At 31.7% G+C, this 18,463-nt stretch overlaps 3 protein-coding genes across 6 annotated transcripts in view; 2 read left to right on the top strand and 1 right to left on the bottom strand.

Moving 5' to 3' along the window:
• Nucleotides 1-6,102, bottom strand: part of LOC126746232 (kazrin) — a 160,609-nt gene extending 154,507 nt beyond the window's left edge. For both annotated transcript variants that reach the window (XM_050454397.1, XM_050454389.1), the window contains exon 1: nucleotides 5,658-6,102. The gene's annotated coding sequence lies outside the window, so the exon portion shown is untranslated. The remainder of the gene's footprint in view (nucleotides 1-5,657) is intronic.
• A 579-nt stretch (nucleotides 6,103-6,681) lies between these two features.
• Nucleotides 6,682-9,009, top strand: LOC126750437 (uncharacterized). Its single transcript, XM_050460060.1, has 2 exons — nucleotides 6,682-7,260; nucleotides 7,977-9,009. The coding sequence occupies exons 1-2, from the start codon at nucleotides 6,952-6,954 to the stop codon at nucleotides 8,217-8,219; spliced, it is 552 nt and encodes a 183-aa protein (XP_050316017.1). The 5' UTR covers nucleotides 6,682-6,951; the 3' UTR covers nucleotides 8,220-9,009.
• A 1,945-nt stretch (nucleotides 9,010-10,954) lies between these two features.
• The window catches only part of LOC126750703 (rac GTPase-activating protein 1-like), a 33,592-nt gene continuing 26,083 nt past the window's right edge, over nucleotides 10,955-18,463 (top strand). For 2 of the 3 annotated variants that reach the window (XM_050460399.1, XM_050460398.1), the window contains exons 1-7: nucleotides 10,955-11,122; nucleotides 11,299-11,749; nucleotides 11,897-12,068; nucleotides 12,126-12,286; nucleotides 17,147-17,281; nucleotides 17,360-17,541; nucleotides 17,594-17,918. In XM_050460399.1, the coding sequence (XP_050316356.1) occupies nucleotides 11,312-11,749; nucleotides 11,897-12,068; nucleotides 12,126-12,286; nucleotides 17,147-17,281; nucleotides 17,360-17,541; nucleotides 17,594-17,918 (1,413 nt within the window). In that variant the 5' untranslated portion in view covers nucleotides 10,955-11,122; nucleotides 11,299-11,311. The remainder of the gene's footprint in view (nucleotides 11,123-11,298; nucleotides 11,750-11,896; nucleotides 12,069-12,125; nucleotides 12,287-17,146; nucleotides 17,282-17,359; nucleotides 17,542-17,593; nucleotides 17,919-18,463) is intronic. The other variant, XM_050460400.1, reaches the window with a different exon arrangement.

Genomic DNA, 18,463 nt, shown 5'->3' with positions numbered 1-18,463 from the left:
GGACAAGGCAGGCCACAAGCAAATCATAACTTGGAAAACGTCTTAAACTATTTCGAACAAAATCCTGGAACAAGCATCAGAACAGTGTCACGAGGCACACGTACCCTCCACTCAATAGTAATTATTAAAAAAAAAAAAATACTGCCGGCATAGGCAATAAGAAAAATTAAAAAATATTTTTTTAGATAGGAAGAATGGAAAATGGTTTCTTACCAAGGCTTACTTCCCTATTATTACCAGAGAGTTCAAGAGTTGGTACCAGATGAATTTGCGCTTTGACCCTAAGGTCCAATTTTGTGGATAATTAACAGCCCAAACTTAGTCCCTTTAATTTTATGGACTGACGAAGCTACCTTCACTAGAAATGGTTCGTTTAATATGCATAATATGCATGTTTGGGCAGATGATAATCCAAGAGCGATACGGCGTACCAACTTTCAGAGGAGGTTTTCAACAAATTTGTGGGCGGGATTAATCGGGGACCAACTTATTGGTTCTATAATTTGGCCTCCTCGATCTTCAGATCTAACTTCAGTAGATTACTATTTATGGTCATTTAAACGAATAGGTATATGCTGTAGAAATGAATACCCGTGAAAAAAAAATTTAGAGGATTAATTGGGCGGTTAATGAGATAAGAGAAAATCCATTTTCTATTTTAAGGGCTACTCGCGCAATAAGACGTAGGGCAAGATTATGTCTTCAACAAAATGTTTATACCTGATGATTTGTAACATACCGTTTAATTTTATTAAACGTAATCAAAAATACTTTATGAGTGTAGGTTGCAAAACATTTAGGGTCAAGTGGTGTAAAAATGAGAAGATTTTGGGTAAAAATAAGACAGTCAATTTTTTGCCACTAAAAATTATTTTAATGAGACGAAAAAAGGACGTAATAAAGTCTAAATATTCTAAAACCTAAAGACACATTCATTCAAACGATAATATTAATTTATACATGAATTATTTAATCTACCGTAATATAATGCAATTTTCATGACAAAAACTTTTAAAATCGGCGCGCAAACTTTTGTTGCGCGTCCGTTGTAATCGCAATGTGAAGACTGATGTGTCGCGGCGCTGTGGGAACCTGGGAACAATCCGGGTAGTCGGTTGCTAGAAGTAATTGAGTGTGGACGTGTTTTTTTGCTGGGGTAATTTTGAGACGACTGTTTGGGTAAATATGAGATAAGTCATGGGGTAAAAATAAGACGTTAACCTGTATAGCAATTTTAGGTATACCTACTTAAAGACCAGGCCAGAATGCCTAGGAATTACGTTCCAAAGGCAAAAACCTATACAGACGACGATCTGAAACAGGCGCTTACCTTAGTAAAGGAAGGTAAGTTGTCTACCAAAATAAATCAAAATTATTTCGGGCTATTCACGAAAAAAATGTTTCAAAACGTGGCCGAAAACAAGCGCTATCCGATGAACAAGAAAGAGATTTGACAGAAAAAATTAAAATTATGGCTAAATGGGGATTCGCCTTATCCAAACAAGAAATTCAGTTAGTTGTGCAAACATATGTTAATGAAAATGCTATATAAAAACCACATTTAAGGAAGGCAAACCTGGTGACGATTGGTTTCGTTCGTTCTGTAAAAGAAATCGACTGAGCCAGAAGAAAATGGAACAACTAGAAAAGTGTAGGAGAACAGCTACCAGCGACCCTTTTATAACATATTCCTTCTATGATCGCCTGGGTGAAACAATCCAACAACTTGGTTTGCAAGACAAGCCTGCACACATATTTAACTTGGATGAAACAGGGTTTAATATGGATCCAGGTAGAATAAAAGGAGTTGCAGCATTGGGCCAAAAAGTTCATAGAAGCATAGAAGGATCTGGTGAAGAAAATATTACAACCATGGCGTGCATTCCTGCTAGCGGCGTATTATTACCGCCATTAATTATATATCAAGGACAAAACCTGTGGAGCACATGGAAGGGATCAAACGATTTGGAAGGAACCTGCTATGCTGTCTCTAATAAAGGCTGGATGACAACTGCGGTCTTTAATAGTTGGTTTTCCAAATTTTGTTCAATAGTTTCCGAAAGGCCGCTGTTACTTATAATGGATGGTCACGTCTCACATCTGGATAGGGGAACCATTGAACTTGCCATACAAAATAATATCACAGACGTATTAAATCAGAGACGTTTCACCAAAAGCGTATTTGCTGATTTGATCTGCGAGTTATGGAATGAAGGTATTACAGAGGCTGTAATAAAAAAGTCGTTTGAATCGACTGGCATATATCCTTGCTCTAGGGAAAAATCTCCAGTCGACCGTCTTAATAAAATTAAATTGCAAAAATACAATGAAAGTGTTCAAAACCCCAATCCATTAGATGTGTTTGAATTAAACCAAGAAAAGGAAAATGATGAGGTTGTAGCAAACAATGTAAACAATAGCGAACAGAAAATAATTAAAAAAGAAACAACAAACAAGACTAATGACACTAAAACATTTCAAGATAATATTGTTGAGCCACAACCGTCTTCGTTCACTTCATTCGAGAATATTTTGCTAAATAAGATAAACAAAACAAATCCTGAAATAAAGCGAAGGAGAAAAGTTAATTCCAGTTGTGCTGTTTTAACTAGCGCCGAATATTTAGATAGTATTAGGGAAAAAGAAGTGTCACAAAAGAAGAAAAAAGAACCAAAGAAAAAAGTGACAAAAGTGGCCGAGTCCTCTTCAGATGATGACAGTGTAACTTACCAAGAAGAAAGCGACATTGAAAATATGACATTAGACGAACTCATAGAAGAGGAAGAAAAAAATTAGGCAGCCGAGGAATTTAATACAAATAGTGACATAAATATTGGCGACTATGTTTTGATTAAGTTTTGTACCAAAACAAAAATAATGCATTACGTTGCGCTAGTAGAATCTATTGGGGATGACGAATTTTCTGTGTCTTATTTGCGTCGAAAGGGGGAAAAATTCATATTTCCTCAAATACCTGAGAAATATGAAGGATGACGTAGTAATGAAACTACCTCCTCCAATAACCCATGGAGGTACTGCCAGAGTTTCACAGAAATTTGTGTTTTCTATCGCTATAAATAAATATAATATTAACTAAATCGTTTAACAATAAATACATGCAGAGTATTTGAAGTTTTTTTATTTATTTAGGTAATATTTTTGATGTACCTATCTAGAATTTATTTTCTGTTTTTTATTTTTATTTTATTCTCAAACTGCGACTTGAGTTTGATTGAACTGTTTTTACATATTTATGTATTTCTTATTAAAGGTTTTTAGTATGGGGTAAAAATGACCCAAAAAAATATATTTTTTTTTTTATTATTTTCTAGTTTTTATTGCATTTTTTAAATAAATCTGAGAAAAATCGTACAAAATGTTGTTTCATTTTTCAACCAGGGTATCTCATAATTGCCCCATACCACGGACAACATCATAAATGCCTGAAATTGCCATGTATCATTTTTACCCACCCCCTGTCTCATTTTTGCCCAAAATGGCAGGTAAATATGAGACAGGCGTTTTTTTTTCTTAACACCCATAACGATTTCCTTGAATTTGTCATTTCTATGTTATTCAGCATCGAAATCTACATAGTATGATCATTTTTTGAACATTTATTTCAAAAAGGAAATGATTTAAAAATTAAAAGTTTTATAAAATGTCTCATTTTTACACCACTTGACCCTATGTCTGATTATTTCAAAAACGGGTACTTCTATCGAAATAAGACAAGAGTGCCTTTTTATGTAAAAATTTTGTTTTTTTTTTAATTTTACTATCCAAATAATTAAAAAGTAACCAGAAAAAAAGTTATAACATTTTTATTTTTGCTGACCACTAATTTTAAGTGACCCTGTATACATTTTAGCATAAAATGTTATAAAATCAGTTAGTACCAGTAGTATATGAAACATTTCGAAAAATGACGAGCAGGCGTTTCGAAAATATTAACAAAAAACCATCTTTAATAGGAATTATAAAACACCCTGTAACTCTTTTGACGTTGTAAGTCTTTTTAATAATGTTCCAGTTGACAAAACTTGAATTATTTTTTAAAATAAATTAAATAATGATAATAATTCGGCAGAACGCACAAGTGTTTATATAATTTTAGAACTTTTGATGAATCTAATAATGAATTTTATCAACAAAACTTTGGTATGGCTATGAATTCTCCTCTTTCACTAATTTTAAATAATATATTTAAGGACAATTTTGAATACATTGGATAAAAAACCTAAAATATTGTTGGGATATATTGATGATATTTTTTCAATATATCACCATAACGAAATAGTTCTGAATAATTTTTTAAGTTACATTAACTTTAAAGAATCTACTATAAAATCTACTCTCGAAAAGGAGGCTGATGTTCAGCTTCATATTTTAATTAAAAAATATGTACAAAATTTTGAAACTAGAATTTATTGTAAACAAATTAATACTAAAAGATATGTTAATTTTCATTCTAATCATACAATAATGGTAAAGAGAGGAATGGTAAAAGTTTATATGATCGTGCCAATATTATATGTAATAATCAATATTTAACAACTAAAAAAGATTTTATTAAAAAGGTCTTAGTACAAAACAATTATCCAAACGAATTTTTGACAAATTTCTTTAAAGAATTTAATAATCCACGTATCAAATTAAATCAACCACTTTTTACCACAAATTTTATTCTACCATTTATTCCAAGTTTTCCTGATAATATCAAAAGAGTTGGTAAAAAATGTAACATAAGAACTATTTTAAAATCACAAAACACATTACGATATCTATTAAAAACTAAAGCTTTCAATGAAAATGAATTTAATAAAAATGTAATATATAAAATACTTTGTACTTGTGGTAAATTTTACATGGGTGAAACCTGTAGACCATTACTAAAAAGAATTATTAAATATATATCCTACATAAAACTTAGGATAAACAATGCTTCCTTAATTCTAGCAACCAATTTCAAAATTACGTGAATTAATGGAAAGTGCATTTATAATGTTAAATGAAGATGAATGCATAGCTACTTGTTCGGTTGATTTTAATAATACATGGACTCGTTTGCTGAAAAAAGAGGTAGAACATTGCATTTTTAAAATAAATTGATAATTTTAAATATATTTTATTCATGTATTTTCTATCATTAAATTAAAATTTATTTTTAAAAGAAGTAACATTTGAATAAATATTTGTTACTTTTGAAAACCGTTTGTCAAACAATCGTCAAATTCTAAAAAACATATTTTAAAATTAATTTTGAATTAGGAACTAGATTAAAAAAAAGATATTTTAATTTTTTTATATTTAAAAAAAGAGAGATAAAATCTCCTGGGTATACAAAAAAATTTATTATACCTCAAGCAAATGATTGTATTTAAGATTTATTGAAGTTAGATTAGATTAAATATAACGAAGGGTATCGTTAAAGATTTAAATTCATATTTCTTCTAAATACGTGAATAAGTCTATTTTCCTCATCTTTTCAATATTTGAGCGTGTGAGATAGTATTTACTAGGGCTAATACACTAAAAAAATACACTTTGTCATTTAAAACGACAAAGTGTACCATCTGATTGTGGTATAACCGGAAGTGCCGCACTACATAACAATTGCCCGCTTACTACTGAATTTATTACAAAGGTCAACTTACCTATACAGTTTAATAAAAGTAAGTCGTCATAAGTCGCACCCTTAAGGTCCCAGTGCAAAGACAAAGGAATCCGTAAGAAGAGTCCTTTAAAAACTACCCTTTACCGCACCATTTTCCCCCATATACCTGGACATCTTAACGAGGGCCCCGATATAATTATCGCGAAAATCCTCACTTTTTCCACAGAATACTTCAACCAAATATTATATCGATAAAACTCGACGCGCTCTCACCAATTATTGTCACCATTCAGAAGGATCATCACCGCTTAAAAAATCGGGATCCTACTATATGGGCCCGCTTGACCTCTGTGCATATACGCTCGGATTTACTGCTGACACAATGATAATTAAATTAACAAAAAAAATAAATAAATTAACGTGTGTGTGTATATCTATATGTGGGGGGACCGCCAATTTCGGTCTCGCAGCACTATAGCGGCCGGAGCAGCGCTAAAAGCCCGTCACTCATTGACTGGAAACGGGGCGCAGGCGCACGCTAGCTTTTACGTTTTGAAAACAAGGGCCGGGATGATGTGGACGTCAGGGTGGTAAGTCCCGGTTTTCGAGGGTGTTATTTTAGGGGGGAGGGAGGCGATACTTAAGAGTCCCAAGTGGAAAAAACCACCCTAAGGAAGTAAATCTGTACCTGAGAGCCAACCTGATATGTCCCATTTCGAAGTGTTTATCAATTTCTACCCCGAGATATTTTATATTGTTAACACCTATAAAAATATTATCTCTGCCAAATTTTACATCATTATATTTGGCATATTTTTTTTCTGGCCTAAATTTGGCAATATTTGGCATCAAACCAATTTTTAATTATTAGTCGGCCATACACATACATTCTTTCGTTTCAAAAATCGTGGCGTGTTAAGATGTGACGGTTATCATGCATGAAAGAACGGCATGGTAAAAAGACCTTCAGTACCATACACTTGAAAAAGTATCCAAATGATTTAGCATGTGATTGCGCCTGGTACATCAGTGTCAAGGGAAAAATCGTATGTGTGTGGGCAAAAACTGCCATTTATCGTGTCGTTTGAAACTGCATGTGATCATGCACAAATTTTCAACGTGAAATTTAGTTGCGCGACGAGTTACGGTATGCCTTCGAGTAGTTCGAGTTAATTTTCGATGTTTGTGGTTTGCTTACTGTGAAATGAATAAAAAGAGAAAAATTTGTATTGTTGTATGTGCGGTTCTGGCCATGGAAACCACGAAAAATAAAAAGAAAAAACGACGTATATGGCAGAAAAAAATGGCTGGCTGAGCGAGAAAAATATAGTCACATGTCGTTTCTGCGAAAATTGAGAGATAATGATCCAGGCGACTTTAAAAATTACTTAAGGATGGAGAGCAATACGTTTGATGAACTTCTGAGTTTAATGCGAGCATATCTTAGTAAACAAGATACTGCAATAAGACAAAGTATGCCTGCCGATGAACGACTTATTGCCACGACTCTTCGTTTTCTTGCTACTGGAAGTAGTTATGAAGATCTTAAATTCACTACAGGAATATCTGTTCAAGCTTTAGGACGCATCATACCCGAAACATGCAAGGCTCTATATGAAGTATTACATAAGGATTACTTGAAGGTAAGTTTAGAATATTTTTTTATTCAAGCTTATATCAGTTATTTTACATGTTAAAATACGTTGAAAAATCTGACACCAACTGTCCTGCATTTTGTGGCTGCTCCTGATGTTCCAGACTTCCAGGTGATAGTGCTGGGGAAAATGTTATTGATGATAGCAAACTGGTCGAAGAAAAAGTATTTCGATTTTGAGACTGAAGGTTGAAAATACTAGTGTCTTCAGTTAATTGATTTAGAGCAGCTTTATGTAATATTTTTGTAATTAGGGATTCAGCGTACATCTGTTGACTCTCATTCAACTTTCTATATTTTGTGGCAACAAATTTGCCGAAAGCTGTACTTTCTGATTCTTCATCACAGTTTTTCAATGCGTCCGTGCAACTTTTCATAAATATTTGCTGTTGCATCTCATGTGGTGTCACCTTCGTCTTTGCTCTTTTGACAGGTGTTTTGAAAATCTGTAAAATAAAAAAATCATTGTATGGTGAAAAACATGCCGTGTGAGAAGACTAACTAAAAGTTGAAGACGTTTTAGTCAGTTTTATAAAAGTTGTAACGTCAACAATTAAAAAAAAATTAATTGATTGGTTTTATTAATTCTAAATAAGCTATTTACCCAAAAGGTTCAAAAATACTAGTAATACCTACTTAACAACATTTTAATAATTTTGCTGTAACTTAATGAAAATAAATTTCGTATTGATTTTTTTATTTCAGATGCCGTCAAGTGAAGACGATTGGAGAATCGTTGCTGAAGGCTTTAACTCACAATGGCAGATACCAAACTGTGGAGGCGCCATCGATGGAAAACACATTCGCATATTTCCGCCACCAAATACAGGCGCATTGTATTGTAACTATAAGAACTTTTATAGTATTGTGTTAATGGCGATCGTGAACGCAGAATATGAGTTCTTGTATGTTGATGTTGGAAAAAATGGTCGACTATCAGATGGTTGAGTACTAGGATACACGACGTTTTTCAGACATTTAATTTCAGATAGACTTAATTTGCCTCATATTACGGAAATTACTGCAAATTTAAACTTCGTGTTTATAGGAGATGAAGCATTTGCTTTACATGACCATATTTTAAACCATTTCCACAAAGGGATCTTACTTATGAAAGGCGATTATATAATTACATATTATCAAGGGGAAGAAATGTTGTTGAGAATGTTTTCGGTTTGATTGCAGCCAGATTTTGAATTTTGCATACGCCTATAAACGTTGCCGTTCATAAAGTTTGTTACTTTATAATGGCTATATGTGTACTTCATAACTTTCTAAAGAGAAAAGCAAGATCATATGTTAATGGGAATGCGTTGGATTCAGTAAATGCAACCTCTCACGAAATAAATTACAATGCCGAATGGCGAGAAAGTGAAGTACAACTTGTTGGTCTAAGAACTGTACGTCAGAGTAATTATTTATCAGCAAAATCAAATCGCGATAAATATATTACCTACTTTAGTGAAAAAGGTGAAGTACCATGCTAACGTAGGGAAAAGCCTAAACAATTCTATAACTTATAGTTTAAATTTGAATATTTACACAAAAAAATAAAATATAAAGTTTGAGTGGACACTAAATTGTCAGCAATAAATAAAACTGAAATAATATAAAATGTATACTAACCACTTTATTGCTTTCACCATTTTCCTTCTCCTTTCTAGAAGCAGCACGTGGTTGTTGTTCTTCAACTGAAGAAATTTAACTATTTTGTGTAGCGTTTTCCTCAAGTTTATCACCGGTCTCAAAAGCAGAGGTCTCTTCGGAGGATGACGGACTGTTCGCCATAGTATCAAAACTCTCTGTAGGTAACTCATGTTCTCGGGTAAACATTAATAAATCGAAATACCAGAGACTTGGCACATACTGACTATCACTAGAAGCGCCACTTCTCTTAAATTTTTCAGATTTTTTAAGCTCTTTTCGAAACGAACCCCTCATCGATTGAACTTTCTTAGAGACAAGGTCTCGATCAGCATTTGAATCGACCTTGCGATAAAATTGCACTAGTGCATCATATCCCAAATTTTTTAAGTTTCTATTCACATACTCCTTGATTTCACTTTCCACAATGCTGGATGAGACCTATAGATCTCTATGAATTCTGTTAAGAATTCTTTGGTGGCGTGACAAACATCAGTCATAATAAAAATCTAAAATAGCAACTACTTGAAATACGTAGTAACTTTAAAAGACCCTGACATGGTGTGGAGTGTGGGTACAGAACTCGACGTAAGCAGTACTCCCCATACTCCAACGGAATGCACGTTTAAAATCTCCTCCCGATCTATCATTTTGCGTACGCATAATACTCACGCTCATGATTTTCCATGTGTTTTTAGAAATGACACGATAAACCGTCCAAAATAAGTAATAACGTCTGTGTATCGCTGGTTATTAGAAGCTTTCGTTCAGTAACTTCTTTGACCTCTTCCCATGACTCATTCAAATTTATCGGCAAAAGATGAAACATCACCTGCACCTGTTAAGTGCAGTAAACCATTGATGCATATGGTAAACAGTAAAGGACCTAATACTGTACCTTGCGGAATCTCATATCTAATAGTTCTAGTACTGCTTTGAGAATCATCAATTTGTTGTACGATTTGTTATCTATCTGAGAGGTATGATTTAAAAAGATTTAATGCAGGGCCTCTGATACCATTATTATTATTAAGGTTGTTAATTAGAATTTTATGATCGACCGTATCAAAGGCTTTGGTCAAATCAAGAAAGAAACAAATGTTTTTTTTATATATTTGAGGTTAAATAATATATTGAATTGACACCAAATTGCTTCTTGAATATTAAGTAATTTATATTTTTCAATGTATTTTAGCGGTAATACTATCAAGTCCTGGAGCTTTTTTTTCTTTTAGTTTATTATTATAACCTACTGAATTAACTTCACTCTCGTCTGTCGGATGAAGAAATATTGATTGCGTAGCTATTTTTGGGGTGCTTTGTGTTTTGATCTTTAAAATTGCTACTGCTGTAAAATTTATTTTTTGTGAATACAGTTTGGCTCTCAGGTACAGAAATGTCTCAGTACAAATGTGATGGTTTATTGAACGGTGTAGGACTCTTAAGGCGTTCCTCCACCTGCTAAACACAGAAGGGGGGCGAACCTATTTAAATAATATTAGTCACTAGAGGTCCATATTCGCAAAATTCATTGGAACAAGTGTCTACCTACATGCATGTTACGACGAGAAAACGTAAAAGTGGGGTGCGCTCCTATTAGGGTTGGTTATGATTTTAGCTTTAGTTCTTTTATTTTATTGGTGCTGACTGTCTATAAAGGATGTAGTAAATAAATTAAATATAAGATTGTTGTCTTTAAAAATTTTAAATTTTTCGGTTTTACAAAAAAAAAAAAAAAATTATCCTAAATGCAGAATTTGGTGCCAAAAAATTTAAATTTTCATTTAAGGCGCCATCTAGTGATGAATAATTATATTACTATTATCGATCGTTTGTAGCGGTACCGATGTCAGCAGCATTTTAAAATTTCGGCTGAACTACCATATAATCGTAGCAGTGATTTAAAATAATTTATGCATAGAGAGTATAAAATCAGGTTTTTTTCCTTTTATGAGCTGCGATATTGAGATAGAATTTAATATCGTTAATATAAACCAGCCCTATAAAATATGACAGGTGTCAATGTCAATTTGAGCGGCCATTTTAAACGTTAAAGTTTGAATGGATGTCGGTTGCTTTTTCAAATTTAAAGTCGAAATCAAGTACATTACAACGTATATTAGTGAAAATTACCATTTTCTGCCAATCTCTCTAAAGTGCATCCTATTTTAAACTGAATACGTTAACCTGAATAGGAGGATATAACGGTAAGAGACGTCCTTTTAAAAAATATGTTATTTATTGATATGTAAACAAAGAACTAACTTTACATTCATTCAAAAATACACCATAAGATTTTGAGTATACTACACTACAACATTTAACAAAGAAGTAAAAACACAAGATATGCTTCAGCAGATATTATATCAATTATACTTTATAGCCAATGAACTAAAATGAGTGATACTCCATTCAAGACCCCCTTAAGCCACCACAAATATCAGAAATCTCGTCATGCCACTCCATCCTACACACCTCAGACCATGTCTGAAAAGTCCGATAGTGAAGAGAGTACCGCCTCAGAAGGTTCTTCAGCTTACACAGGATCATCTGATGATCTTACAGTTGTGGCGATGTTTGATGACTTAATTCGCCTAGTGAAGTATCAACATGATAACAAATTGGAGGAATCATTTACAAATTTTGCTGAGGAGACCAAGAAGTTGTTTGGCAAATATTGTGAAATGCACGAGGAGTGCGAAAGGTTGAGGAATATGTTGGATTTAAAAACTCAGGACTGCGCTGAGACTGAAAGGAGGTTGAAAACTGCTAGAGTGATTTTGGATAAAGAGAAGAAGAATACCCATAAAGTGTTAAAAGAAAAGGAGGAATTGGTAAGTAGTAAGATTAATAATTAATTTCTATGCATTGGTACAAAATACGCACATAAATGAATAATAAACAAGTATCTTAGGATGTATATTTTACCTTACACAACTACTTAAACATTAATTTCCATGTATTTGTGGTTTTTAATGCAGGAAGAGCAACTGGAGCAAGTAAGAGATTTACTTTTCAAAGATAACAAGGTAAGAATAGGAGAGGAGGCAAAAGAAAAACTATCATTTCTTCATAGAACTCGATACAGCACTGAGCCCAATGGTTTTAATATAAATAACAACTTGAGTTGCATACAAGAAATAAATTCAACTGGTAAAATACCTCTAGACTTGTCTCTTGTTTTTTTTGTGATATCAGCCTTTTTTTCAGGTTCAATGCTTTCAGATTTCAGTGTATCCCGGTCAGAAGATGACCTGGATGTCTCTCGCACCTTGAAAGGAGGCAAAGGCTGGAAAAAGCACAGGCCAAGTGCAGCAGGTGACTTAGATCCTCCTCAAAAGAAGCGAAGATCTTCTAGCAAAATGTTTGAGGTATTTATATAAGTGTATTTATATATTTATTTTAGTTGTTGAAAATTATTAAATTAAGGATCATATTCAAGTTCAAATTCTCAAACCTCAATCAAAAATTAAAAGAATAATCATGAAAATCAATGGTTAGAATATCAGTAGTTACCCCAACTCATATATCGGGTATTGAAAAAGTAATGTAACTATACCGGGTGGTCCAGTTTAAAAGTCATTAATTTTAATACGTGATAGAGAATTTAAAAAAAAATAGACTTTCAAAATAAAAATTTTTTCAGAAATGTTTAATAACAAAGATACAGGGTGTTAAAGTTAAGAATTATTATTTGTTTATTTGTCATAACTTTTAAATGACCAGCTCAATTTTAATTAAATTTCGCATGCAGGTTATTGTAGTAAATTGTCAATTACTGATGATGCCAATTTTTAAAAAAATTGTCAGTGGTGTAACATATGTCATATTTCAACAGTCATTTTTTGCCTCAAATCTACGAGATGATCAAATATTTTTTTATAAGAAGGCAACTGTTAGATTCTCCATTTAATTTGAAAAAAATAGTTACTATTGCAAAATTATAATTTAAGGCACTGTTTTTAAAATATCTTAATTTAATTGTTCAGAAATACCTGCTAAAATGTTGCAAAAATTTATAAAAAAAAGGAAATCAGGCTTCAATTTGTAAAAAAGTTAAATATAAGTCATTATTATATTTAACTGGTTTAATTTAAGATTCAAGCCTAATTTTCTTTTTTTTTTCAAAGTTTTTGCAGCATTTTAACTGGCAGTTCTGTACAATTAAACCAAGATATTTTAAAAACAGTGCCTTAAATCAAAATTTTGTAAAAGTAACTTTTTTTTCGAATTAAATAAGGAATCTAACAGTTTACTTCTTAAAACAAAAATTTTTATCACCTCACAGATTTGAGGCAAAAAAGGACCAAGTCCCTCCGTATGTTACTCCACTAGTAATTTTTGTAAAAATTGGCTTCCTCAGTAACGGACAATTCACTACAATAGCCTGCATGCGAAATTTAATTCAAATTGAGCTGGTAGTTTAAAAGTTATGATAAATAAAAAAATTATTATTCTAAACTTTAACACCCTGTATCTTTGTTATTAAACATTTATGAGAAAAATTTTATAATGAAAGTCTATTTCTTTTTAAATTCTCTATCGCGTATTAATATTAATGATGTTTAAATTGGACCACCCTGTAGATATCATTTTTTACAATTGTTTGAGAAATCTATCCAAAGTAGATTGATAAATGATTTGAAATAAAATTAAATATTGCAAAAAACAATTTGGTTTTCTCAATGGTGGAAGTATAAACAATGCTATGTAGGTATGCTTTATTGACTTGTGTTGGTTAACTTAAATTCAAATAAATAATTTCAGCTTTTAGAAAACTTATATAATTTTGGTTATAAAGAATTACCACATGAAATTTGCAATTATTTTTTTGGTATTTAACAGATTTTTAATATAAACAATATAATATTATTCAAATTCTTTATGAGTGCTAAATCACATGTTGCTTACATAGGTTCAATAAATACAATACATACCTATTAAAATAATATCTTAATTAAAAAAGTACTACAAGTCATTCAGAAACATTAATCTATTAATTTACAAAAAGTCATTTATTTTTTAAAAGAAACACTCATGTAAAAAAAGTGTTTTGAATACAACACTGTCAGACAATACATGACATTACAATAATTAAAAGTTTTGTCTACATATTCTGACTTGCAGTCAAGTTTTGTTACATGTAATTTTTCCTATATAAAGATGGATTTTTTTATTTGGATCCAAACTGGAAACGAATTAACCAATTGTTTCTATTGGTAAAAAAATAGAAATTGAAATACCACAGGAAACAGCATGCATGCACATAATAAGTTAAATATGATTGTTGAAAGATGTTTAATTTGTAATGCTGATAATATAGCAATTGTTTTTATCTGGGAAATCATGGTAATACAATTTTTTTTGAGCTGACACAGATTTCCATGAGAATATTAGGAATAAAATTCCAGTATACATGATCACAACAACAGATGACAAGACAGACATGACAATTTACACCTTAAGTACACCAATTACAATGATCAGAGGGTAAAGAAGCCTAGAGGAATGAGAGAGTGTAAAAATCTAAAACATTTTAAGATTCCTGATTCCTAGTGGACATATAATCATAGAATCTACTTGAATAGTTTTTCAATTTTTTAAATAATTCAATTCAATTTCAATCATTTAAATAACTTCTTCTGTATAGATTTAACCTGTAGATAATGATTTAATATGGGTCTTCCTATAAAAAATGTTTCTTTTAGATAACTCCAAATTTATTAAAAATAAACAAAAATGCAGAGTTCACTTTACATACATGCAGTTCCCTAAGTCACAAGTGACCTGTCAAGACTGACTTAAAAAAAAGATACTAATCTATTGCAATACATCTGTAATAACGCTATTACACAATTACAACAGATCAACATTATATACACCATATAACACACTATCACCCTATATTTGACTACAACATAAAATACTTGAAAGTATGCAAGGTACAAACATGGTTTTCCTTAAGTAGTAGAATGAAAGTTGACCTAAAGTTAAAGTTTTATAGCTCAATATACAGAAAATACGAACAATAGAATAAAATAATCCTGACTACATTAAAATTATAATATACCTAAAATTTATATGGTGCAGTCACTTATATATTAGGTTCAATCTATGTCGATCTTGATTTATCAATATCTAATTTATACATAAGGAAGTTTATAAATTTGTGTTGAACTCTTTTTTTATGAACTTGATAATGAGGTGACCACACTAAAAATCAGTAATTCAAGTGGCTACTTACCATGGAAAAATATACATTTTTGAAAACATGAAAATTTTTGAAATACCTACAAGATCTAACAAGAAATCCCAACATTTTAAAAGCTTTGCCAATTATATGATCCATATGATCAGTGGACTTAGCAACACACCAAGATTTTTTACTTCGCCCTTATTACCTCAACATTATTGGGTTTTTTGTACGGTTTTTTGATTTGGTGTTTTTTGTGCGAAGTGTAACTGGTATGAAGTTTGGAAATATCTACCTGCAGTTCATTGCAGGTATTTGCATTGGATATCATTTTGAAACACTTTAAATTTTTAAAACAAGTGGGAATATCATTAGCAAGCAACTCAACAAAAAATGGTACCATATGCGATTCTTGGGGTATACCAGATATAAGTTACTATCTCTCTTGATTCATAGCCATCTTTTTTCACAGTTTGTTTTCGTTGAGTTTAATTGTTGCAGAACCAAGATAATAATAGATCACTTACACCATAGGACCTTAATTTGTGTAACAAGTTATTGTGGTTGACTTTATCAAACGCTTTTTTAAAATCAAAATAAATTACATAAACCTGGACCTTATAAGGTATTAGGCATTAGCAACATAGCTAGAAAAAATTGTCTTATAAAAACCATGCTGATTTTTTGAAATTGTATTTGTAAAAGGTTGCCATCAATTCGTCATTCACAATAAATTGATTCAAATATTTTTGCCATAATATTTAGGAGATTGCCCTGTAATTTGTAATATGAGATCTTCTCCTTTAAATAATATATAGATATTGGCAGTTTTTCAGATTTGTGGAAATATATTACTTTTGAGAGAGTAACCTTAAATGTAAGAAAGTGGATATGATAATATGGGGCTACAATTTTCAAGAAATATAGGTGGAACGTTATGTGAACTAGAATCTTTATCTACCTTTAGATGAATCATCTTTTTTAAAACTACATTACTGTAAATTTAGATATCCGATGCGTTGATTACAATTAAATTTGAGATTTTCAGTTGCTACCAGAAAAGAATTAGCAACTGCCAAGTCATATACAGACTCAAAAAAGTCTGCACAACAATCTACAATTTTCTGACAAAAAGACAGTTGAAAGTAAAATATTTTTAACCATTGTATATAACATGTATAGAAAGAACTCTTTATTTTATGAAAGACAATTTGTACAAAATTAATTCGCGATTATTTCTGATCCGTTTAACTAGACTAATTTTTTTTTTCTCTATACAGTTCAAACAGCAATACACTAATAGAATATCCTCTGACAAGCTGAAGTTCAGAATGTTTTAACAAATATGTTGATTTGTAAGAGATCTTGTGATGTTATTTTGCAGAGGGATAATTTTTCATGTCATTGAGTATATTTCTTTAGGAGACTTCTCTTCTTGTCAGGGCCTCACTTTCCATGAATAAATTCAAAGAAAGGAATCTTTCTGATTACATAAAAAACATATACACTTAATTACAAACTTATGAACTAATTAAAAACACTAAAATTAAATTCTGTTTCTCACATTTTCATTTGAGAGGAACATATTAAGTTTAATCTGAGAAATCAGGCTTATTTGCGGCACATGCTATAAATTTATTTACACTAACTAAAAACTTTTTTATGAATGTAGCTTTTGATTTTAGACTTAAAGAGTTTTTCCAACAAACTTTTCATTTCATGCGGTAGTTTATTAAAGAAAAATGGAAACAAAATTTAGGGTGTAGTTGCATAAGTTATGCCACTTCACCCTATATCCTTATCCTATAACACTATAACCTTAGTACACCCTACCCTTACAGTAAACTCTATAACATTTAGTACATATTTTTGGGTTATTAGTAAGTTGGATAAAGTTGTGCTGCTGGCACCACCCCAGATTTTTATACCATAATTCAAGAGAGATTCTATACTATCTTTAACAATTGTGTTTATTTTAAATGAAAAAAATTAAAGTATATTTTTGACATTTATGGTTTTATTGGGGTTTTTCTGTTAGGTTGGACCCCAAGACACTGTCAGGGCAACCACCACAGTCACAGTAACAAAAAAAGGACCAATTAGGGCAACATCTGTCATCGAATCAATTCCCAGAACAGAAGAGACTAATTCAAATGAGCGCGGAACATCAAGTGTAAATAGAAATTACAGTTTTTATAATATGCTATAATTAGATTAATAATATTGTATCTGAAGAACGACTGTCCTTTAGGATGATGGAATTGGATCAACTGCCCCGAGTGCACCCCCGCCCCATTTAGTCTTTGAGGCATGGGAAAAACAGTCAACTCCCGGTCGGAATACACAAACCAAATCGGACCTTCGGCAGCACACTCTCCAACAAAAAACCATGGTTATGCCCGATTCGTGTGTCTGTTGCGAAAAACGAATCAGGTAAGTACTATAAAATGCAATCAAACACAAACGTTTAATATTTAAAATTTAGATTTGGTAAAACTGCCCTAAAGTGTAAAGAGTGCAGGTCACTATGCCATTACGAGTGCAAAGACCAGCTACGTCTTCCGTGTGTACCAACTGGAAACACCCCGAGCAATAAAAACGTTATGGCAAGCAAATTTGAAATGCGTTTTAAAGGTTTTTTTTGTTATCATTTCTTTTTGCAGAGTGTTATAAGTGATTATACGCCGACCAGTGCCCCAATGGTGCCTGCCTTAATAGTACATTGTACCAATGAAATCGAATCGAGGGGGCTCAATGAACTCGGGTTATACAGGGTGTCAGCTTCAGAAAAAGATGTAAAAGTACTTAAGGTAAGTTTAAATGTTTTATTTGTTTAAAATTTGGGTGGCTCCTTCATTGAGTCAAGCATCTTTGCAAGTCCTGTATCTGCTATATTTTACTTTAAATTTTCGCTTTCAAAACAACAACAGGTGGGGCAGAATAGAATAAGAATGCAATACAATGTTAGGACAGAGTGATTAACGAACAGTGGGTCGAATTTTAGCACAGCACATCGCACGCAGTGCCCGTTTTTGTAATAAGACTATTGAGTGAAAAAAGTATTAGAATTTAAAATATGCTTTAATTTCAAAACAAAATATGCATTGTTGTTAACAAAGCTTAAGAAATACAGTTATAACTAAAATAAAATAAAATAAAGGTGTTACAAAAATTGTTCCAGTTAGTATATACAACAAAAAATAGCCAGTCATAAAAAAAACACAGGTAAAACCATCACCAGAGTGAAGGGTCATAAAATATACATTATAAAAAAATAATACATGAATACATTGAAATAAAGATAATAAAATTAAATTTGAAAGATGCGCAAACCTATTTTAATAATTTGTATTAA

This window comes from Anthonomus grandis, chromosome 2 (genome assembly GCF_022605725.1).
Source record: "Anthonomus grandis grandis chromosome 2, icAntGran1.3, whole genome shotgun sequence".
NCBI lineage: Eukaryota > Metazoa > Arthropoda > Insecta > Coleoptera > Curculionidae > Anthonomus > Anthonomus grandis.
Note: the sequence above shows the minus strand (reverse complement) of the source record. Positions and strands in the feature narration are given on the sequence as shown.